General features: G+C 40.9%; 1 protein-coding gene across 2 annotated transcripts; it reads right to left on the bottom strand.

The window, feature by feature from the left end:
- tsku (tsukushi small leucine rich proteoglycan homolog) lies at positions 1-24,486 on the bottom strand. 2 transcript variants are annotated; one of them, XM_084446212.1, is made up of 2 exons: positions 24,266-24,486; positions 1-3,102 (listed from the first exon to the last, which is right to left on the bottom strand). In XM_084446212.1, exons 1-2 carry the CDS (start codon positions 24,272-24,274, stop codon positions 2,053-2,055), a joined length of 1,059 nt encoding a protein of 352 aa, XP_084302338.1. In that variant the 5' UTR covers positions 24,275-24,486; the 3' UTR covers positions 1-2,052. The 2 variants fall into 2 exon arrangements, with proteins under 2 accessions (XP_084302338.1, XP_084302339.1); XM_084446213.1 differs by lacking the exon at positions 24,266-24,486 and adding an exon at positions 11,578-11,685.
- Between the last annotated feature and the right edge of the window lie 947 nt (positions 24,487-25,433).

Raw genomic sequence — 25,433 nt, 5'->3', positions numbered from 1 at the left:
TGTGTTTATTTCTATGCAGACACACCTAGCAATACCAATAATGACTGAGATGTTTGTTAAATCTGTGCGACAGACGGTACATGAAATAATATATTTCCATTACTGTCAGTCAGAGAATAGTCAATTTACTATACATGGTTTATACAAAGTTATACATCATTGAAACACAAATATAAAAAAGTATTTCTATACATGATTGACAATACCTAATCTGCAGTCAGGCTGATAGTCCTCTTATGGTCAGTTTATACTCACTGCAACTACTGAAGAGCGTGTCATTTTACATCACAATATGGGTGGGCCTGCTACATGCGGAGCTACGCGTGCAGGGTGAAATATCTCAATTAAGGGATACAGTTATACCATGCATTATGGTGAGACAGCGTTATACAGTCATTTGGAAGCGAAGCCTTACCCACACTCCAACGCTTGGCATCCATTAAACATAGTTATGCCAACAAGGATACAATGTCTAGAGGGGCACACTAGGCCCCTATGTATTTATTTCAGAAGTGTGCTGCCAATGTAGGCTAGTGCCAAATCAGCTTGCCTGCATTCATGCAGATATTAATTTATTTAAAATTTAGAATCTGATATTGATCTAGATGTTGATATAGAATGCTAGATAGACGATGGCCGTTTGTGGAGATTTTTATGTGGCGGACTCCAGTTGTATGGAGTCTATACAAACGCAGTTGTAGAGGGTCAAAAGGAATGTGCATTCTCTCAAAGTACAGTTCCACCCACTACCCAGCCCACCAAAATCTTGTGAGAGCCTTTATGGTAATGTATATTACCACAGGAATCCCAAGGCACCTTTACTAACACATTGTTACACAGAATAACTGAATGATTTTGGATATGATTTGGCATGATATCTAGGTTTTGTTTAGTACAGAATCAGATGTGATAATTTGAGCTGATGCATTACTATACATCGATATAAAGTTGTGATACTGTGTCTAATATTTCAATGTGTCTAACTCTAAAGCTTTTCAGAATATCAGTTTGCGGAGAATGTAGTAATCATTACACGTCTGCTTTTATGTAGGCTACTGTATGTATGCATACAAGGACAGCCTAATTCCAGTTAAAACAAAAAATAATCATTGTTTGAAGTAAATGGAATGGTCTAGGGAGACTGGAAAAATAACTAGAGAAGAAAATATGATAATCCTTGGTGACATTGAAGAATTTGTTTATGCGTAGTATTGTGTAACCTGCTCTTGGAAATGTAACAGCCAATGTTGAGTTTTGACAGATCTGAGGTCATGTAAACAAGGCTACAGCACATTCAGAATGTCCACCTTATATGGGGGTTCAATGATTCATAGACTAGACTGGAACAATGTTTACATATAATACATGATATTTTTGGATGTCCATTCAACAAATCAATTAATTCCAGCCATAACAACCTTTCTGTTTTTGTTTGCATATTATTGCATTCTCAGTTCCCTATGTTTCTTATAAAAATAAACAAAATATTTCTAGATCCTGGTGCCTTACACTAGTAAAAAAGTATACTGTAGCGGTAGGGGTAATTCATAATATTAACCCAATTACCAAAAGCTATATTTAATTTCTGAAGGGAATTAAAAGGTGTTGTGATATTGTATATTAAGTATGCAGATTAATAAGGATCCCACATGGTTTTTAAAAAGTGCAAAATTACAAATGGTTGGATAAATGTTAAAGCAAAGTATTACTTTAAAGGCCTAGTGAAGCCTTCATAAATACTGTGTAAAGGCCTGTAATGCATATGCAAATGTAATGCTGAGACATGCCAAAAACAGCAGAAGTTGTTACAAAATATGTAGCTGCTTTGCTGTTGCTTTAAAAATTGGTCAACATTTCAAAATTCCGCAGAGTTTAAGAATTTAACCTCAACAACCTAAACAAAGTATATATTTTGTTTACAGTTAGACCAACAAAACATCTATAGCAATGATCAAGTTTGACAGGGATAACAAAAAGTTTTTTGCATAAGTAAGAGGCACAGTTCTGGCACTCCACATGCTATAAGCAGTCTATCCTGAAAACTGAAGAGTCTCAAGAAACAATGCCCTCAATGTTACAGGTTAGTGCCTCCTCATGTTTGACCTGACCAAGCTGCCTGTGAAACTGTCCTTGCTTCTGAGTCCTCCAGCAGTGAATGTTCAGGCCCAAAGTAATACTCCTGATGCGAGGCAAGTGGCCCAGCATGTGATTTGACAAATATGTTACTCCAGAGTTAGACAAATTGAGCTCCAGCAGGGAGACAAGTCCACTGAAAACTGTTGGGTCTAAAACCTTGAGATTGATGTTGTTGGACAAGTCCAGAGTTTGGAGGTTCTGGAGGCTGCTAAAGCTGTGAGGTTGGATCTCAGAGAGTTCATGGAGGCCACTGAGGGATAGGTGTACTAAGTCCTTCAGATCCGCAAAGGCTCCCTCTTCAATGCAGGAGATGGGGTTCCCATCCAGGCTTAGATCCCTCAGAGGAATCCCGGCTAGCTTTGGGACAGTCCTCAATCGATTCTCCGCTAGCGTTAGGCTCTGGACATGCAGAGCACCCCCATGTGGGCTCCTGGAGACCAAGCTTAGCCTATTGTGGCACAAATCCACACTGATTGGCTTGCCGTGACCCTTGGTGATAAACACATCCAGGTCAAACTTACGGAAATGGTTGTGGCTGAGGTCCACCTCAGCCAGGGGTAGGCCAGAGAAGCAATCCTGGGCCAAACTCTCCAGGGTATTGTGGCTCAGGTCCAGTGTCTCTAGGTAGCGCAGCCTTGACAGGGCCTTGGGACTGACCTGGCTGATGCGGTTGCTACTGAGGTCCAGGCTGACCAGTGTGGTGTATCCAGGGCCGGAGAGCATGGTGTCAGACAATGGGCCCATGGAGTTGGTGGAGAGGTCCAGGTGGGCAGTGTCCAGAGGGATAGGGATAGGCATGGTGGCCAGCCCCACCCCCCGGCAGTCCACTCTGGTCAGGCTGAAGCTGTCGAACAGGCCAAAGCTTTCCACCTCACAGTGGCAGCCTGGGTGGCAGTTCTTCACTGCACTGGGTTGGACCACAGGGAGCAGGGACATGCTGACCCACAGGAGAAGAGCCATGGTGTTCTACGAAATCAAATGCAGAAACAAAGAAAGAAACAATGTTCTGTCAAGTATGTGAATATAAAAAGTGACTCACATGGTTTACAGGGATCATCAACTGGCGGCCCGCGGGCCAAATCCGCCCCCCCAAAGCTTCCCATCCGACCCTCAGAAGTATTTTGAATATCTAAGAAAATAATCTTACAATATTGAAGCAACACCAAAAACTGTTCAGATCTAAATAATTTTATTAGTAACGATTTACCGATCCCAAATCAGGGCTCTAAGCTAACATTTTTCACTAGGAGCACATGTGCTCCTAAATGAAAAAATTTCGGAGCACAGAAAGAAAGAAATTTTGGAGCGCAACGGAAAATTTGAAATAACAGATTTTTATTAGCAACACACACATTAGGCCTACTGCCAACAACAATAAACAATAATAACCTGCTCACCATAGGAGCTCTCATCCTCTCCTACTATATTATTCCCACACACTTCATCAGGTGCATTGGTCCTAATGAAGACTATACTATTCCCACACACTTCATCAGGTGCATTGGTCCTAATGAAGACTATACTATTCCCACACACTTCATCAGGTGCATTGGTCCTAATGAAGACTATACTATTCCCACACACTTCATCATGTGCATTGGTCCTATTGAAGACTATAGCCTACTATTCCCACACACTTCATCATATGCATTGGTCCTTATGAAGACTATAGCCTACTATTCCCACACACTTCATCAAGTGCATTGGTCCTAATGAAGACTATACTATTCCCACACACTGCATCATGTGCATTGGTCCTAATGAAGACTATACTATTCCCACACACTGCATCATGTGCATTGGTCCTAATGAAGACTATACTATTCCCACACACTGCATCATGTGCATTGGTCCTAATGAAGACTATGGCCCAATCCCAATACCCCCCCTTAGCCCTAGTCCTTGGCCCTACCCCTACATTTTGCACGTTCACGCGTAGGGTAGTGTGTCCCATTTGTATATGAAAATTCACACAATGCTTTGCGAACTATGAATTTTGAATAATCATTCAAAATTTTTAAAATCCGTGGAAAAGCTTAGTTTAATGTAGATGCAAAGGAACATGTTATTGGATCGTTATGACACGCATTTCAGTAAAACGCTTTTTACGATGTCGGCATTTCATTGCGTTTTAATGTGGATCCAGTAAGTTACTGGTAGGCTACGGTGCAATGTTGAATCTAATCGAATCAATTGATTTTTGAGTGACAGTTGATTCGACTCCCCCCGGGCCTCACCGAATTCCTCTCTCTCCTTGGTTCCACATTGCCTGGCAAAATATGATTGAATGGGGTTCATTTTGTTAACTTTACTGGTAGGGGCATTCGGCGCCTGCACAGTCGTTTTTGAGTGAGGGCAGCTGAGCTGTCATCACGAGAGTTCTGCGCATTGCAGGTTGCAGTCGTGGGACTTAATAAAAAATAAAATAAAAAAAGTTGTGGGACTTGTAGTTTTGTATACGGGTGCGCGAAACGTTGACTAGTTTGATCCAATTTGCATGGATTTATTTTAGGCAAAAAATGCGAGTGAAATAGTTGAAAACAGTACTCGTGCTCCTAAATTATTTTTTCTGATCACACAAAACTATTTTTAGTCGCAAATGCCAGTAAAATGGTTGCACCTTAGAGCCCTGCAAATATGTGCTTTTGACAGAGCGTTCTAAAGAATCTGTCATCTCATTATTAGCATGTAGCCTAGTCTACACAATGCAATAAATTAAGGCAGGCTCACTCACAAAGCTGTGCTTGCTTTGCTGGTTGTGAATAGCGGTAGAATGACTTGTACAGAGCCTATCTTCATGCAAAAATATGGACAAACTCATAGCTCTCATTTAACATTTCATTTTACTTATATGCTCTTATTTGATATTTTGTTTCATTTTATTTTTCACATGCACAATAACAGTAGGCAAAATGTTGCTTTCAAGAGTTTCAAGAGTTCATAGAACAGAACGGGTTCACAGCGGTTTCTAATCAGACCATGTCAATGACAAACCAGTTGGAACCCTGAGCACTAAAGCAGATCAAAGTCATTTTGGTGGAACAGAGTGGCGAGAGCAGGTAGCAAAAACAATTTCCAGCATGATTAAAATAAAAGATTGCTTTAACGAGAAGAGGAATAAAGAGGAGAACTTGGAATCGGAGAGAGAAGTGGAGATGAGGATGCGAGTAGGCTACGGAGTTGGTGAGATGGGGGAATTTAAAGGTAGTATGCGGGCCAGTGGTTTAATGCATTTTGCTGTCATTTTGGCATAATTATTATGTTACTGTAAGCCCCACAACTAACCAAGTGGGCGCAATAAGTCCCATTGTTGTGGGCAGGATTCACGGAATTCTTGTGCGCATGCACACATATAGGCTGTGTACCAGGACCATCTGATTTACAAATTAAGCACTGGGGTGCAGTATAGGTCTCAGGAGTCTGCTCACACCAGTGTTGAGCAAGTTATTGGAAATTAGTAATTAGTTATTTTCACAAGAAAGTGAAAATATTAAACAATAATATATTTTTAAAAATATATGATTTGAAAGACTGGCCCCCACAGTGTCTGCTGAGAAAAATTCTGGCCCTTGGACAAATGTAGTTGATGACCTCTGGTTTATGATCTCTGTGACCCAATATCAAACAATCCATTAAGAACTCTTTGCATCACAGGGGTACCAGACACGGATGTCCACTCTCTCCCTTTCCATTTGCCCTTTTCATTGAGCCACTCGCAGCTGCAATCAGACTAAATAATAATATTCAAGGAATCACCACATAGAACACTCACCACAAGATCAGCCTCTATGCAGATGATGTGGTTATATCTACAAAAACAATAAAGTCACTACAAGAAACTACTAAACTTCTCAACACATTCAAAAAATTATCTGATTACTCCATACACTGGTCAAAATCAATAATCCTGCCTTTAGGCCTAGAGTACTAACCTCGAAGATTTTCACCCATATGATTTTAATTTTAATTTATTTTAATTGTGTTGCTGGTGACTGAGGTGGGTGGGTCCTTGGGTACCTTCAGGCTGCTCTCTGGTGTCATTGAAGGTATAAGTGTTTCCCTGCTCCAATCCCTGTTTTTTTTCTACAGGCATGTGTTTGAGTGATTTTCACCCGATGTTAGTTTTGTTAATTTGTGGATTTTACCCAAGTTGTCAGTGATGCAGGGAGACTGTGCCTTCATCAGACAAGGCTCACATGTCCCAAGAATGGGTGGACCAAATAACAAGTTCCGAGCTCCATTATTTATTTATTGATTGATTTTTTTGTTTGTTTTTGTTAACGATTCCCTAATTTTTCACAAATTTTACAGCTTTTTTATAGGGTCCCCCCATGTAACTTTTTTTGTGACATTGTTCAGTGAAAAATGAAAGTAAAGTTCCTCAATTTGCCATGCATTGTTGTACTTTTAATATATTTTGATGAGAAGTATTTTTATGGGGTATATTATATCGGGTAAAATATACCCGACCTTACTGATGGTGTGTTATTAATTGGCGTTAGTAGGAAGCGGCTGTAGCTCGTTGGTAGAGTGGGTCGTTCAATGATCGAAGGGTCAGCGGTTCGAATCCCAGCTCCGACTGTCCACATGTCGAAGTGTCCTTGAGCAAGACACCTAACCCCAACTTGCTCCCAATGAGCAGGTTAGCACCTTGCATGGCAGCTGCCGCCATTGGTGTGTGTGTGAATGGGTGAATGAGAGGCCATTGTAAAGCGCTTTGAGTGCCGCTAAGGTGGAAAAGCGCTATATAAGTGCAGTCCATTTACCATTTAGTACTCTAGGGTTAGAGCAAAGTGACAGGAATGCTGCAGCTCAGAACGCATCCTTCCCCTTCCCCTCTGGTAATATCAGATATCTAGGGGTCAACATTTTCCCCATGCTGTCAGAGTTATTTCAACTTAATTATACTCCACTGATAAAAACAATAGAGGATGACATACAAATATGGACAAATCTACCACTCTCACTAATAGGAAGAAGAATAGCAACGGTTAAAATGTCAATCCTCCCAAAAATCAATTATTTACTTTCCATGATTCCAATACAACTTACTAGAAATTGGCTCAACTCTCTGGATTCCATTATTACCAAATTCAACTGGAAGAACAAAAAACATGAATTAAATTATGCACTCTGCAAAAAACCCCACAAAAAACAAGGAGGACTAGAAGCACCAACTTCTCAACTATTATCTGGCCAACCAATTAATATACATATAAATGGATTCACCCAAACAAACAACACAACTCATGGGACGATACTGAAAAAGAAGCCTATAAGGATCTTTCACCAAAAGACCTGCCATTTCTCAATACAAATATTAAACATCACAACTGCTTCAAGAATACTGTGATTTCTACAACCCTGACAGCCTCGTGAAAAATTAATAAAATTACTAACATCACACTTGCTCCCTGTAAACACACCCCAATATGGCATAAACCCAACTTTCAACTGAATAAATCTCCCTTACACTCAGTGTGGAAACAAAAAGGTGTCACTCATCTCCACCACATCTTCACAAATAACATACTCTTCTCTTTTCAACAGCTAACAGAAAAATATGGCATTGGGAGAGACCAATTCCTTCCATTTCTACAGCTAAAATCAGTTCTAAAATCAAAAATAAATATTACACACAATGAACTTGAACCACCACCAATCATATCAGTAATGAATGAAATAACATCTCCGAAGAAAATACTCTAAAAAATCTACAAAATACTAGCAAACACAGACTGCAATGCATCTCCCCATCGCTAGATGGGAGTCGGACCTGGCCTTCTCTCCGAGCACCCTATCTTGGCAACAAATCTGCACCAACACAATTATTTTTGTATTTATAGGTTTATTGATCAGGTACAACACAGAGACCATTAGGACACATTATAAATAACATGGCAGAGATGTATTGTATATAAGGTTTGTTAGGTTAGGCCTTTCTAATAATAAAATAATACAAATGCTATAATTAAAACAGTCAATGTACATTTCAAGGGCATGAATCATAACAATCATAACAATCATAACCCAAATAATCCTATTCACTATTCAAATTTCACAAAACATAAACACTCAGTGATCACATGCCTGGCTTTGTTTCAGCCAATTTTTTACTTTTCTAATGTTTTCACAATGACTAATAACACTAATCTGCAAGCAATCCAATTCAAGGTGATACATAGAGCACACCTCACTCAGCATAAGATGTTTAAAATGGGACTAGCAACCACAAACGTATGCTCACGCTGCACCCTCAACACCCCGGATGATTATTTCCATGCCACCTGGCTTTGCCCACCCCTTCAAGACTTCTGGAACTCAGTCACCAATACACTATCCTGCATCCTGGGCTGCAGCTTCCCTCTCTCTCCTTCTATCTGGGGGATATTTCTACTATCAATCCACAATCCCAAACCCCTGCTCATTGCCCTAGCTGTCGCCAAGAAAACTGTTCTCTTAAATTGGAAGTCCAGAATAACCGTGAATACTAGGCAATGGTCAAATCATCTCTCAGATTACATAGCACAGGAAAAAATAGCAGCCTCCAATCACAATGAAATTCCCCAATTCAGTGACACCTGGGAACCATTTATGAATAATCTAAATATGTACATGAATCACTAGAGATGGGCCTGTGAACCAGCCCCTCCCTAATGCCTTCTTACCCTCACCCCCTTCCTTTACTTCTATACAACCCCCCAGTTTCCACCTCCTTTGCTGCCTGTCCGTTTGTCTGTTTGACTGTCCGTCTGTCTATGCTGTTGTTTTATTATTATTACTTAAAAATGACATAATTGACAGTATGACAACTAATTACAATAGTCGTAAACTTAAAAAAACAAAAAACAAAAAAACAAATCCATATTCACATCTACATGTAAATGCAATGTTTGTAATGTTCTGTTTGAATGTTTTATTTGCTGTTGTAATATGTTTATTTTTTTATTTTTTTTTGATTGGTCTGCCTTGTTGCCTGTATGTCTAGTATGTCTACCTGTCTGTTTTGTCTTGGCTTTGTGTGTATCCCGCCCTCTCTTCCTCACCCCCATACCAGGTATCCCATTATCCTATTAAAGGTGCGCTCACTCTGCAATAACATGGATGAACTCCAGCTACTAGTAGCGAAAGACAGAGACTTCGCCTCATCCTGGGTTTTGGCATTTACAGAGACATGATGAGGCAAACATATCCCTGATGCTGCCGTACAGCTGGACGACTACCAGCTGTTTAGAGCGGACCCTGTCCTCTCCGGGGAAGGACATTGCTGTGATCCAGCAGCAGTGTTCTCCAGTTTTGGAATCCCTATTCATAAACCGCAGACCATTCTATTCCCCCTGCGACTTCAGTAATTTTGGTCGGAGGCTATTTTGCTCCAGGGGCGCTGGTACAAGAAGAACAAAGTCGGCTCGCGGAAAATATACTGATTGTTGAACAAAACCATCCCAATGCTTTTGTAGTAGCAGTCATGAACTCCCCAAATACTGACAGCAGATTAAATGCTCGAGAGGATAACACACTTGACCATTTCTTCACCACAATAAACAACGCTTATCACGCCATCTCCCACGCTGCGCTGGGACACCCAGACCACAAAATCGTTCATTTGATCCCTAAATACAAGCAATACAATGTCATTGTTGGGCTGTCAAAATTTAATAATGTAATAATTTCAGACAAAATATAATTTTCTTTATGGAAAAGCAATAATTTTACTCTGCAGCCTTCGCAAAGCCCTATGGATGTATTATTTTTGAAAAAATGTTTATTTTAATCCACATATAACATATTATACCTTTAATGTTAGTTGAGTTCCGTTGGTGCTTGTTCATGACAAAAGGCGGCAAGTGCCCTCTTGTAGTTAGAAGTGGTTCCAGTTTGGTGAGACCAAACATAGCAATCTTTTAGAGGGCATGGATCTGCTATGACAAGGACAACTAACCTACAGGGAGTTGATCATGGACTTGATAGTGCACTATGACAGTAGCAGAGCAAAACTGGTAAATCAACCTGCTGCTAGTGGTCAATGCAAATTGATAGACCATCAGCAAATTTCACATGGAAAATTGATATTTTTTGTCAATAGCTCCCATGTCATGTGACCCAGTGACTCCAAATCAATATCAGATATTGCACTACATTGGAAAATAGGACACAGCTCTTTTTCTTTGATTTTAGTGTCTGTTCTATGTTATGTTCATATTTTAATGGAAAATACCTCATTTAATTTCCAATAGAACCCACAAGGGGGACAGAACAGCAGTTAGAACGCAGTCCCTGTCCCCCTGACTGGCTGACTGATATGCTTTCAATTAGAAGGATACATTGCAGAGCTATGAAAATATAATAAACACAATAATGCGTGAGAAAATTCAGAACATGTAAAAAACTGTTGTGGTCATTATGTGGAATACTTTCAGCAGTCAAAGACCAAAAGTTAATTTTTGAGAAGAAATAGATAATACTGGCAGTGTCTCCTCGTACATCTATGCCAGTATCATGTCATTGATTCATTGATTAAACTGAGTTGTGCAGCACATTGCAAATCATTTGTCCAATCCAATTCAATTAACAGACACTATGGCTCTCACCCATGTAAATTGTATTCCCCATATCAAGCGTCTTATATACACACAGGTTCATTGGGACGGAGCCATTCGGAGCAGGGCTCTGGGACATAAGGCCAAAGCGAGACCCAGAACTAAACTCCAGTGCTTCAACTGACCAGTAGATTAAAGTGTAACCCAACCCTTTAACATTTTAAAACCATGATAAGCAACATCACTAAATAGGCCTAGATAGCTAAGTTATAATTTTCTTAACGGCTTGGAATTGGTAGCCAATGTGGTTTAACATTTTTATAAAGTGCTTTTCTTTCCAAATAAACCTTGTATTTGTTGTCTTTCTTAAAAAAAATTCTGGACTGACTTTAGGCTTGTTTTGCAAAGCGTGCAGACCTATTTTCCCTTTTCTTCAGATTCCTAGTGGATTTGACCTAATTTTGTTGATCAAAGAGTTCATTCCCTCTCCTCGTTTATTAACGTGCAAAGACCATTCATTAGTTGTAAAAATGCAAGAGGAGTGCATCATCACTCAAGATTCTTAAAAGATATATTGCCTCTTAAAAAGATGAAGTACAGTAAATGATCCCATTGGAGAGTTCTAGTCAAACACAAAGAGACTGCAGATAGCTCAGTTTCTTTTAAAGAAACCATATAAAAACTAACCCTAAACAGAACACACACAACCTTAAAAAAAAAAAAGATTCTGGCTGTGAGGTTACATGGGCATTACGTTTCATTGGCATTATTGAATGCTTCAGAAAGCTGCCAAAAATGGACAAAATACAGTAGCAAAATGTAATATACTACTAGAACCCATACATAAACATCAACACTCCTGACATGCCATTCATGACCATGACAGAAATATGCTGCATACCTCAGTGTCCGATTGGGGTTAACAGTTTCCTTCAATCTAAGCAATATTCCTCCTGCTACTCACAGAGACTGAGCAAGACTTTTGTTGCTTGAACGAGCCTAGCCTGTGTCCTTTGTGCAGGTAAATGATCTGCTCTTAAGCCTCTTACAGAACTTGGCAGCAGCATAGTTATGATAAGTGGAGAGAACACACACACACATGCACACAGACATTGGACAGAGGTTAATAGTTGGAGTTGTATAACAGATGGAAGGTAGGAGAATACCCAAACATGACCCAGCAAAAATGCATCATTCACTTGAGCAGTGGGTATATTACTGTATATGGTGTGGTAAGCTCCTTATCACATACAATTAGTTAAAGAGTTATACAACTTGCAGGCCCTACAGAGTGTACTGTACTTATGTAATAAGTAAGGTTGCATAATCACAAAGGTATTTTCTGAAATTCAAAGTAAAGGTTCATTATGTGCTAAGCTGCCTCAAAACTAGTATATTCAAAAAGTTGTTTATTTTCTTTGTTTATTTGGGAATGCAGCCTAAATTTGGTTTAAATTCTGCCAAAATGCAAAATATTTCTATTGACATGACATGCATTGTTGCATAATCCCTACTCTCAAGTTGTGTCACTCTGCTCTTTTGCCGTGATATGTGACAGAGGGCAGAGTGTTTTTCATTTGGGTCTGTATACTTAAAGCCTGAGTCACCCCAACTGTGGTTTGACCATAGAAGAGACAGGCTATTTTGTCAGTCAAATGTTTCTATTTCACTATTAAACAAAGCCTCAATATTCAAGGAACTCATTCCACCTCCACTGTCACACAAAATAAGGTCCCTAACTTTGTGTTTATAATACTGTCTATATCTTCACAAGCCCTTTTTCATGACCTCATTTGCCCTTTTAAAAACAATTACATCAGCTGCAGGGAATTATCCTACCATCACATATGTACAAGCTTGTATCATCTTATGCTGACTACAACTTTAAATATGCTTTATCAGAAAACCAATGGGGGAAGGTGCAGATATAGCCACTGGTAAAAGCAAGTGGTCTTTGGTTTATACGTCTGTCTTCCCCTCTCTTCCATTTGGCTTTGCAGCCCTGGCCCCATCTATCCATCTGTTTCTTTACTGTGGGACTGTGAACTTTCAACACCAGGTGTTTCTCACATACTTCCACCAATAAATCTCCACTAACAGCTAACTGATACTAGCACTGACTACAAATCAGCCCATATTTAACCACTATAATGACTTGACAGCAACGACTATTTGTGCTGCAAAACTCTTCAGTGGGCAATTGACAGTGTTCTGCTAACCACTCATCTCACTTTAGGAGTTTCTCTTTCAGCACCCTAAACATATATCCTTAGTGAAATGCATAGACACCTGGCGTTATGTTCAATGTGCACCTTAGATGCAAGTAAGAAAACCAGCACATGTGGCTCATGAAGATAGGCAATAGGTCTTGAATGTATCATCTATTCTTACTGGAATTCAATGGTCTAGGCATCTACAGTATTGACTTGGACAATGATGACCTGAATTTGATCTACTGTGGACCACACCACTATTCACGTCATTTGATAAACAAGTGCACAGTGAACCTGTTGTCCCCCATCCACGATGCATGTCGTCAGCATGTACAGTAGTGCTGCCGCCTGAAAGTCGATGAGTCGAATCATCAGTCAGAGACCCTTAAGTCGACTGAGATTCTTTAAGTCAAGCAGTCGTTTTTATGGTCCACTTCTAGATGTGCTGGTGGGCTAAGACGACACACCTGCCTTATGATTTATATAGGACAGACCAACCATTTGTTTTAGACCTAGGCTATTACTGTTTCTATTGTGCAGTAAAAGGAGACTTAAGACTGATACAGTGGCGTATTTAGGCATGGGCGACATCGGCAGCCGCCCATGGCGGCATCTCGCAGGGGGCGGCAAGAGGAGCAGAAAAAGAAAACAGAAGAAAAAAAACTCAGTGAAAAGAAAGTAAACAAACTCCCCGTCGCACGACTATCAGAGTTGCTTGTCAGGTCAAAAATATAAGCATTTATTCAAAAGTAAGTAGTGAATTAAAATATGAGTAATTAAAATAGTTCATATAAAAAGAACCTCAGGCGATTTAGACTTTCTGTAGTACAAAAACTCCTGTTGATAATGAAAATGGCAAGTACAGAAATGCATGCAATACGATGGTAAGATAATCAAATTTTCATTGAAGTGATAATGTTACAATTAACTAGTCTCCAGATGCCAGACTTTGAAGATCTCCGCCTCCAAAAGTCTGGAGTCACCTCCATTGAAAATTGTTGCTAGAACAGCGCCTAAAATGGACACTACCAATCAGAGCCAATGCCTATATCTACAATAGGGTGAAGGACTCACCTTACCAGAAATTATGTCCTACAAACAAACTGGAGAGGACAATCAAAACAAAACATTCTCCGCCCCATTACATAGGGCCGCCCTAAAGACATTGGAATGGTCCTTAGGGCTGTAGGATTGTATCGATACAACGATGCATCGCGGTACGTAGTCTCGCGATACTGTATCGATCTTTCAGCCCGGAGTATCGATACAGCCGGGCGCTGTAAAATTTTAAAAAATATATATATATATATTTTTTTTTTTTTTGATTTACATTTTTAAATCCAGTTTAAAAAGCATATTCTACAATATTAAGTTAAAAAAGCATACATATAAATAATTTTGAAAAACCATAAATACTACAATGTTGACAGTTTAAAAAGCATGGATATCAAATGTAAAATATTTATTAGCTAGCTCTCTGTCCAGTCATTGAGTTTGAGTTATCTATATAGTGCATTTGAGCCATTCAGTTTTCAGTCTTGAACACTTAAAATCTTTCAGTAAATGATGTGTGTATCGCAATATGTATCGTATCGTATTGTATCGTGACCTGTGTATCGTGATGCGTATCGTATCGCGAAATCCAAGATGATATACAGCCCTTATGGTCCTGCAATGTAGGTTTTTTCCACCCACTTTTAGCAATGAAAACTGGATGAATGTCGAGACTGACTCGTAAGTGTAGAATTATCAGATGCTACTGGCCCGAGTGGTAAACAATACCGTGGCTATTAACTGATGCACTCCCGCCCCCCATCACCCTGAACAGCTGTCCGGTCACCACCGTGGACTCCTTCCGCTTCCAGAGCACCGTCATTTCCCGGGAAATCAAATGGCAGCTAAACATCAGCTCTCTCACTAAGAAGGCACAGAAGAGGATATACTTGAGGCAGCTAAAGTTGAATTCGGCCTACCAAAGATAAGGATGTTACTCTTCTACACCTCCATCATCGAATCAATCTATCTGGTACTCCTCCGCTATAGCCAAAGACAAGGCCAAACAGCATGTTATCCGCTCTGATGAGAAGGTGACCGGCTGCAACCTGCCTTCCCTCCAAGCCCTGCACAACTCCAGAGCCCTGAAGCAGGCCAGAAAGATTAAATCTCTTTGCACAACTTCCCTCCAGCAGGAGGCTGCGGTCCATTAGGACCAAGACCTCACGCCATAGAGACAGCTTCTTCTCCATGGCTACCAGCTACATCAACAAGGCTCGTGTCCACCTTTGATTCTTACTGATTCAGACTTATATTGTGTTTTGCGTGTTGCGTCTCATTCAAAGCATCTGCAGTTAACATGTCTGCATACAGCAGACTACTGACCATTATTATAAACTATAGGCTAGTGCTACTGTTAACATGTCAGACGGTTCCTGCAAATGTGAAATGTCCAACCACTCGCACCTTTACCGAAAGGTTCAGTGTTATATTTTAAATAATGTTCCATTCACCTGTGCCTCACGAATATCCTCCTGTCCATGGGAGCCTAGTTATAGTTGAAAGTGGGGGTGCAGAGTTGGAGAGTGGAGAAAAGGTTTTTGTGCGCGCAGAGCGAATTTTGGGGCAGGAATTTCCCCTTAGGGATCAATAAAATGTATATATCTATGAATACACTGAACTGATTTGGACACACAATCTTTATACTACTCTGTAAAGAAGGGGTGGGAAATATGATGATATGATGATACAAGTATTTGTGGGTTATCCTACACATTAAGCTGACTGATAGTTCCATTACCTGTAACTCTTGAGCCCCTTACTCATGTCTGCTGCCTCCTCTCTCTCTCTGTGTGTAGTGTCACTTCATCATTCTACATTAAGGAGGGCAATACATTCAGGGTATTAATAGACTGTACTGTACAGGTTTGGCACTTTTAGTCCCCAACATATTTTGTGATGTTATTGAAATTAGATAAACAGTTTCCCAATTAAAATCCTACTTAAACAGTAGCCTATTTAAATTAACAACATTAGCTTACACACCAACAAGACCTGACGTTATAACCATGGCTAACAATTCAAGTAAATTAACGTTAGCTAAACAGTGTGCAACTAGTTAGCGACCAGATCATCTTTCTAGCTTGGACATCAATCCAGTAAACCTGTCAATGTCAATTCACTTAGCTTGCACACCAACACCAGACCTGACGCTATAACCGTAGCTAAGAATGCAAGCGAGCATCTTTTAAGATTTGACATCAGACCAGCAAGCTAACATAACCCGTTTTTGTTCTTCTGCTTTTTAAATCTTTTTGCTGGGCAGTTTTTGAAAATGAATGGTTGTTTGCCTGTGTCTTACTCTTTTCATTTGCCTTGCTCAGCCAAGCGCGGCAACATCAACCTGGAAAAAAGTTGCGTTTTCCGGGGATGCTACAAATGTCATTTTAGACTATATTGACAGATAACAATTTTCCCCAAACTAACTCAAATGTTATAAAAACAACTAAATAACCACAACAAAAACGCAAAGTCGTGATGAAAAGTGTGGGTTCAAAAGCACACGTTTGCACCTCCATGTTGAATAGTGGGGGTGCACGTGCACCACTTGCTCTATAGCGCAGGAGCCAGTGCTCGTCGGCTCGCAACCTTTTAGATTAAAGTTGATTAAAGATTAAATTCAACGTTATTGACATTGTGCAGAGTACAGTACAGTGATTAGAGTGCATGGTCTGCAACTTGGTAATAGTAACCCAAAGTTCTTTCATGGCCAGTTTTGTATTAGCATTCAGGGGGACATGAACTGCAGCAGCAACAATACCAGTAAACTGGCATGGAGGGTAGAATGGCCTACACGTAATTCCAGATCAGCATAGCAGTTTGTATCGGCAATTTCTGTGCACCATGTTTGCTTTTACCATGGCTTCTGCTACTCTGTCAGCCCTGAAGAGCCTCCAGATCCCCCACTCTGTCTGGAACATGGTTGCTGAGCCATGTTTCCATGAAGAACATGAAACTACAGTCCATGAGCCTTCTCTGTGTGAGGGTCCAGATCTTCAGTTCATCCAGCTTGTTCGCCTGAGACCGCACATTGTTCACCCGTATATGCAAGTAATGCAGCTGCACTGGGCCACTCAACAGTTTAGGGCCCGCAAGCACCAGCCCGTCTTTACCTCACCATTATTGTATCATAAGATCTCGAGCATCTCGAGCACCAAGTCTACGGTATACACACGGCAACTAAACTTTAATGGTCAGTGGTAAGTGGGGCGGCATGTAGCTCAGGAGGTAGAGTGTCGGGCTGGGGATCGCAAGGTACCCGGTTTGATCCCAGCTCCCGGCAGTGCCGAATTGCCCTTGAGCAAGACACTGAACCCCAAAATCGCTCACATGCAGCACGGTGGTGCAGTACCTAGTACTGTCTCCGGGCCTTTCTGTGTGGAGTTTGCACATTCTCCCCGTGTTCCTCAAGGGTTTCCTCCCAAAAGAATCCACCCTGAAAGACATGCAGAAGAACAGATCGCTAATGCTGTCTGTCCCTGATGAAGACGGACAGGATAACTTGGTTGATCCCCAGGCGCGGCCCATGCAAGCTGCCTACTGTGCTCCCGGCTGCCCTTTGGTGAAGGATGTTGGGATGGGTTAAGAGCAGGAGAGAAGTCAGGATGGGTTAAGAGCAGGAGAAAAGTCAGGATAGGTTGAAAGCAGGAGAGAAGTCGGGATGGGTTAAGAGCAGGAGAGAAGTCGGGATGGGTTAAGAGCAGGAGAGAAGTCGGGATGGGTTAAACAGGAGAGAAGTCAGGATGGGTTAAGAGCAGGAGAGAAGTCAGGATGGGTTAAGAGCAGGAGAGAAGTCAGGATGGGTTAAGAGCAGGAAGAAGTCAGGATGGGTTGAAAGCAGGAGAGAAGTCAGGATGGGTTAAGAGCAGGAGAGAAGTCAGGATGGATTAAGAGCAGGAAGAAGTCAGGATGGGTTGAAAGCAGGAGAGAAGTCAGGATGGGTTAAGAGCAGGAGAGAAGTCAGGATGGGTTAAAGGGCAATGCTCGTTTTTGATAACCTGGACCTTATTTACGACATATTATAAGAAGTTTGACTCACCGAGATCACTTTGGTGTAGTTCGGAGGCCTGTAGAAGAAATTTAAAATCCCATTCCCATCTCACATTCTCTGCGCTACGATCATTGTTGGTGCCGAGAATATTGTCGTCGTCATTCGTCAGCAACAATCCGATCGTAGCGCAGAGAATGTGAGCCGGAGAATAGCCAGTCTGCGCGCTGGCCTGTGCGCATGCGTGCTGGAGCAAGTGGGGAAAGGCGTGTAAAGATCATATTACAGAGGCTAAAGACCCCGTATTTGAAAACCACTACAATGCCTCGCGTTGAGGAATCTCAACTGTCGATTCATCCAATCTGATTGATGAAAACAACCGTTTAGCGGCCGAAAATAGATTGAGAAACTGCATTCTTGTTGCCCCGTCCACCGTCATTACATGGATATACTGGCTCGCGCTGGATTTTAAATTTCTTCTACAGGCCTCCGAACTACACCAAAGTGATCTCGGTGAGTCAAACTTCTTATAATATGTCGTAAATAAGGTCCAGGTTGTCAAAAACGAGCATTGCCCTTTAAGAGCAGGAGAGAAGTCAGGATGGGTTGAAAGCAGGAGAGAAGTAAGGATGGGTTAAGAGGAGGAGAGAAGTTTCATCGGTGGAAGCTTCCGTCATTATGTGTGTTTTGGTGTAAAGATGTTTGTTTTTGTTGTTTAAGTATTTATAGCAGGCTACTCAATGGGTCAAGTCATCTGCCTCATCGTGTCACATACTTGATGTTATTCAAAAAATGATTAACAGTCAATTTGATGTTCAAAAATGTGCAAAGTGTGCCCGCACAGAATTCTGGGTTAAGGTAATTATGGACATGTGTAGGCTACTGCGTGGCAAAATCCACACAGAAGGGTTAAGAAAGCAAGTTAGAAACATGCAAAGCAATACAAACACAAATGCAAGTTTCAGATGCGAAAATTGAAAGAAGCAACTGAGAAAGAAAAAGCAATTCTTTAAAAAGAAAGACAAGATAGCAAGCACTAGTTGTTCCACTGAACAAAAGCCAAATAAGTCTGTTTCCATTTTCCTCACAGGGGTCCCAAGCAGACATGACAGGGGCAGATTTTGTTTTTAGTTTGAGGGCTAATTAGTGATTGGGTGTTCCTACCAACACTAGCCTACATCACAATCGATACGTGTCATAACGCACGGTTCTGGTTTTGGGTAAAACTGGTGTATAGACACTTTTAGCTACCAGAAGGTGCACGGGCAGGGGTAATGCAATATGCAGAGTGTAGCCACTGGCCCCCTATAATAAGGGATCATCCTGTATGATATGAAATGAAATGCACTGTCCCTTACTGAATAAATACAGGACACAATTTGTCCCGTATTTTAGTGCACACTCCACTCTATTGCATATATATACAGTAGGACCCCACTCATCCAAATTTCAGAGATCCGAACCTCCCGGTCTACCGGACAGGCTTAAAAAACTTCTTTTTTTTGTTTGAGCCTGCCATCTGGTTACTGGTGGGATTTTCATTACAGTACTGTAGGCCTACTTACATTTAAATCTGTCATAATAAACATGTACTGTATCCTACTGTGAATAAAAACAGAACTGTATGTAGACCTACATGTTGCCTGTAGGCTGTAGCCTACTGTCACGTTTCATTTCTTTGTTACTTTATTGTCGAGCGCAAAACGCAAACGAGTCTGCTGCGCGAGAGCTGCATTCCATGGTAGCCAGAAAGCGCGTCAGCAACCTGAAGCAGAGGAGCATCGAGTCATTTTTCGTTCCCAGTTAATGGACTTCAGGAACACAGACGTGTTGTAAGCATGTAGATTAGCCTACTAGGCCTACTGTATTTGTTAAATAATAGCCTACAGCCTATAGCCGTTAGCCTACATCGGTTGTTTTAGAGACTTTCCTTTAGGCTGCAATAGCCTAAGACATGACAGCTTGTCTGTCAATTAATTAATTAATTGATTATTATTTGCTCTAATTGTTCTAATGTTGGGTTGTTTTTAGTCTATACCATTTTGTTCTGCGAATACAGTAGCCTATCGATGCAGCGTAGGCCTCATTTGAGAATAAAGTACTGTATTTGATCAAAGCATGCACTCAAGTGGAAATTCGTTTATTTTATTATAGGCTACAGTAACTGTAGGCCTATTATAGGCTAGGCTGTATGAGTTTAGTTGGCTATTTGATTGCAATTTTGATGCATTTTCACAAGTAATTAAGGGTATTTATTGGTCTATTATGAGTCTATATGAAACAAGTATACCACTTATTGAATTTGGTGCATTTTAACATATGTTTCAGTCATCCGGACATTTCAGAGATACGAACGACCTTCGGTCCCGTTGGGTTCGGATAAGTGGGGTCCTACTGTATACACACACTACGTCTTCACATTCTTGGAATTATACAAGAAATAACAAAAACAAGAAACATGCGAGAACCAGGTAGGATATTATGGTAGAACGTTGGCGGCATGATTGGCAGCCTATCACTGGACTTTAAACTTGCTGTGATGATGAAACTTAATCCAACCATAAACAACCATTATGCAATGTCTGGTCTCTGTGGTCTACCAGGTCATTTGCTCTTTCCAAGTTCATCAGGCCAAACATTTTGTCCATGTCTACGATCTGATGTTTATTGATTTGATCTTAATATAATTGATGCAACTGTGCTTTACTCTTTTTGATTCTTTATTTCCTTCATGGTGAGAGTAGCAGAGAACTTTGAAATTGATGCATAAATTGGTGAAAATTCACTAAAATGCAGGAAATTAAGTGTCTGAGTCATAATCTCATGGGGGAGCACCCCCAGGCATGGGGCTGCAGGCAAGGTGTCCTTTATTTTTCCTCATTGAAGGTAGCAGCCCTACTCAGCGCCGTCTGGGTTTCTCCACTTCTGGGTCCAACCTCGTAAATCAGCCTGATCTGTGTCCGCATCTGACCCGTGTTAACGTGGATGGTGCTTGCATAGGCCCACACTGTGGGCCACGCAGGTATTCTAGCTGTAATGCCTGCTAGTTAGTGTTAGCTAATAAGAACAGTAGCTACCTAAGAATGGTAGCTTGTTTGCTTGAAAAAAAATTTGCTAGTTCACTAGCTAGTGTAATTTTTAGCTAGATGCTAGTAAAACTGTTGTTGTTAGCTAGTAGGCTAGCTCGTTTTGTACTCAGTGTTGTCTAGTCAAAGTTGTTTGATCCACCCACCCCCCTCAAAAGCGCGTTGTGCAGACTACTTTTCTTGAGTCACGTGACTACCTCGGCATGAATCAATTGTGCATAGACCAGTTTTGGCCGCTAGATGAAACCATGTGATAAGACATGATGTAGCCTATCCACTGGGTGACTGGGCTGGCTCCAATGGGTAGAGGACCCAAAGACGCCCCCTGAGGGTAAGACGCCCCCCCCCTGTAATTCCCCCTCTGAACACTAGGGGTTGCTATTTTCCAACCTAAAACATTTATCAGATGGCACCAGGCCACCACATCAAATATTTGACCCGTCACATAGCAGTTGACAGAGTTATTCAGCAAAAACGTTTTTGAGGTAAGTTGATCTAATTTTCTGCTGTTAGAAAATAAGCATATATCAGATTTTAGAAAGTTGTATATACAAGTCGTTTTGTACATGTTATCAGGGGTATTCTAGGTAATGTAATCCATTTGTTTGGTGAATTTATCTACTTTCGGTAGGTTAGTATGAATGAAAATGTCAAATGTAGCACAGGAGTGCAAGACGCCCCCCTCTAAGGCCAATCTAATTAATAGGCCTCTAGCCTATTAATATTGTTATTATTAATAATGCTATTATTATTAAATGATGTATCTATTTATTGTATTATGTATGTTCATCAACATTTTGTAATTATAAATGTCATTAAATTGCATTAAAATAAATGAATAAACCACATTTCTAATGCCTAATATGCCAAAATGGATTTAGCCTATGCATATATTTCAAGAATTAAAATATGAATAACTACTTTTATAAGATTGAGACTCATTTTAAACTCTATGATTAATTATTTAAGATTAAAATGACAAGTGAGGCAATATTCCATGGGGGGGCATCTGGCACCTCCAGGGGGGGCATCTTGCACTCCGGGTGGTGGAAGATGCCCCCGTTTACACAAAAAATGTTTTGATTATATCATCAAAGTTTTTTGTTTTTTTTACTTAAATGCTATTAAAGTGTAAAGTATTCAACATCACTAACATGTATATACTAAATTCAGTTATAAATATATATTTAATAAGCCACAAATTGACAATGTCCTTAGGGGGAGCATCTTTGGGTCCACTACTCAACTAGTGCAAATGGTGGTGGGTGCATCAGCACCCCCCCTTGTGGCTAAGGTTTTTTTTTCTTTTAAGAATGGTGCTTCTGACTTTCATTTTTCCTGTAGCCTATATGTGCATTCATAAAATATGAAAAAATAATGAATGATGTCTGCAGTCAGTAAATGGCACCAAGACGAGCATGCAGTCTGAGTGACTACTAGCTGATGACTAGTCACGTAGACGTAGACTATTTTGCATGCAACTTTTGATGCGTGTGCACATTGACATGGTAACTGTTATCTAGCAAGTGTTGTGAAAATAGGCTAGCTTTGTAGTTTTCTTGTACAGAAAATTCACCAGAATGCAGGAAATTGAAAATGTTTGACCTAAAAAAAAATTGACATTTGAATACCAAAATCTAATCCAATTAATCTAATTGAGTCCAACTGGACATTTTGGCCAAATATGTACAAATTCTGGTCAAGCCTTTCTTGAGATATCGTGTTCAGCAGGCCAAAAACACCTTTGACCCTTGACCCCCACAATGTAATCAGTTAATCATTGAGTCCAACTGGACATTTTACCCAAATATGAACAAATTCCGTTAAGCCTTTCTTGAGATATTGTGTTCATCAGGCCAAAAAAACCTTTTTTAGAGGTCATAGTGACCTTGAACTTTGACCACCAAAATCAAATCAGTTCTTCATTCAGTCCAATTGGACATTTTGGCCAAATATGAACACATTCTGTCAAGTCATTCCTGAGATATCGTGTTCACTAGGCCAAAAACACATTTTGGGAGGTCACAGTGACACTTGACATTTGACCCCCACGATATAAGCAGTTCATCCTTGAGTGCCAGTGAACATTTGTACCAAAGGGGAAGAAATTCCGTCAATGCTTTCCCAAGATATTGCATTAACAAACATTGTACGGACGGACGGACAACCCGAAACGATAATGCCTCCGGCTATTGCCTGGCGGAGGCATAAAACATCTGGGGGAGGACCCCCACACCCAAGCTAGCTGTTGAGACACAGACATGGTCAGCCCCCCCCCCCCCCCCCTCAGAAAATAGTTCCAACGTCACTGGTGGGCTCTGCAAAACCTGATGAAAGAGGTAAAAGTACTGTAGGCCAACACTGAGTGTGCTTTTTTTGTGTCAAAGTAAGCAGGAACCATGTGTCCTCTAGTCGTGGCTATCAGTGATAGGTTAGAGTGATAAGCTACTGATATTGCAGAAGTAGGTCTACAGTAGACTACTGTCTTGCACTTTCCGTTTCCCATTTAATGTTTCAAATAGGCTACGACATAAATATGCTATTGAGTTTTCAGGTTTTGATGCCTACTATCTTATTTGATTGTGCATGCAGAGAAAGAGGGCTGAGCCTATTAATGCGCAATAACTTAACAGAGGACCCCTCGCCTAGTAGCCTATGCTTTAGAGGCGGGCAATATGACTTCGGGTAGCCTACTCTACTGCCATTGCCAATTTCCTGCAGCCGTGGCAGACCATGTAGGCTATGCCTCTTGTCCCGTAGAAAATTCTCAATCGAAACCCTCCGAGTAAAGTTAGCCTAATATTATATATTAAATACACATGCCTCAGCTCCGTTGATTTAATACATCCATGCTCAGCTAGAATAGGTAGCCTATAGGCCTGGGCTACTTCAGTCACGCCCCCGCCCGTTCCCTCCGTCAATCATCACATGTCAATTTATCCGCGCATCACTCGCATAAGTTTAAACGACTGACATTTAAATGCTCATTATAAGTAGTCTAGTTGATCTACACGTATACAACATAACGTGTGCTGTAGTCACATACAGGCTATTATTACACCTCGTCTACATAAAATGGGAATAATAACGATTTTCAAACTAGCCAAGGAAATACGAAATATGATCAGACTGATAGTCTTCGAAAAAGTGGCTGTCGAAACATATCTACCAATAGGAGACAATTAAATAGCTTATGACCATGAATAACTTCTATAGGCTAATGTGTAGCCAACGCATTTTCGAACTTACCGTGACCATCAAATAAGAATCTGAAGTTGGCGTGTCCACCCGACAATCGCTTTAGGCTACTAGGCTACACCGAGCCAAAAAATCGACTCCTCTCCCATTTTCGTAGGTCCGTCAGCATACTAGAGTGCTGCAAAGTGTGTTTGGCTTCATGCGGTCTCTGGATCATTGTCTTGTGCGCAACATAATGCAAGGAGAGATTTTCACACTCCTTCGCACCCATATCTCATGAAGTCCTTCTGGGTTTCCGCCGCAACCCACTCCTTGTGGCACAATGCGCACTCTGGTGGAGACACCCTTCAAGGGACCGATATGAAAAGACTGAAATACTCGGCCGAAAAATGTTATGCAATCAACCGGCCGTTATTAGGCTGTCTCAGATATCCTTCGTATGCTTGGGATTTTACTTTCAGGAAACGCCAAGGCGAAAAGTAAAATTCTAACATGGAGGTCTACCGTTATGTGATTTAAAAGGGAGCTGTTGCCTACTGATTTCATGGGGTAATTCCCTTCACGGAGTGCTATTTGACATGGGCTGCAAATAAACAGAACTCATCATGTATCCCAAAAAGTTGTTTTTCCGCCACTCATTTTGTTTCCATATTGTCTAAAAGTGGTGGTGACGGAGGATCCATGGCAGTGCGAACTGGCCGTTTTGGTTGATGAGGACGTTATAAGCCCAGCAAGCCATGGTGACGTAACGACGACGTATTTCAGAGACTGATAATAGCAAGCCCCCAGACTTCGAAATCTAAAGTGAAGGCCTATTGAACCGCGCCATCTTGGCTAGATTTGTAGTCATTTTGCTATTTCCGGTGACTTTTGTACCTGCGCTGTTGTGCTTTTCTGTCCTACGCGCGTCCACGCACATTCCCGGCTCTCCCCGCTTTGATTTAGCAATGAAAACCGGCTTGCATATTAACCTGTTTTTGTAAAATATATCCATTGGAGAAATTATTTTTTCATCAAGGCATCTTAGTTTTAACAGGTTAATTATAACTGAAGATGTTTTGTTTGCTAGTAGATGGTATTCATTCCGTTCGCGATAACGTTATTGCAGCCAGGCTAAATTCCTCCAGGGAGCCAGTGACAAGCGAGTTGAAAAGCTTCACTCCCCGCCAGCAGGAGCTTTGGCAGCTGCTACCGCATCTCGGATAACCCGCTGAGTTCG

Source organism: Borostomias antarcticus (assembly GCF_949987555.1).
Source record: "Borostomias antarcticus genome assembly, chromosome: 1".
In the NCBI taxonomy this organism is placed as follows: Eukaryota; Metazoa; Chordata; class Actinopteri; order Stomiiformes; family Stomiidae; genus Borostomias; species Borostomias antarcticus.
This window is presented reverse-complemented; position numbering and strand designations above follow the sequence as displayed.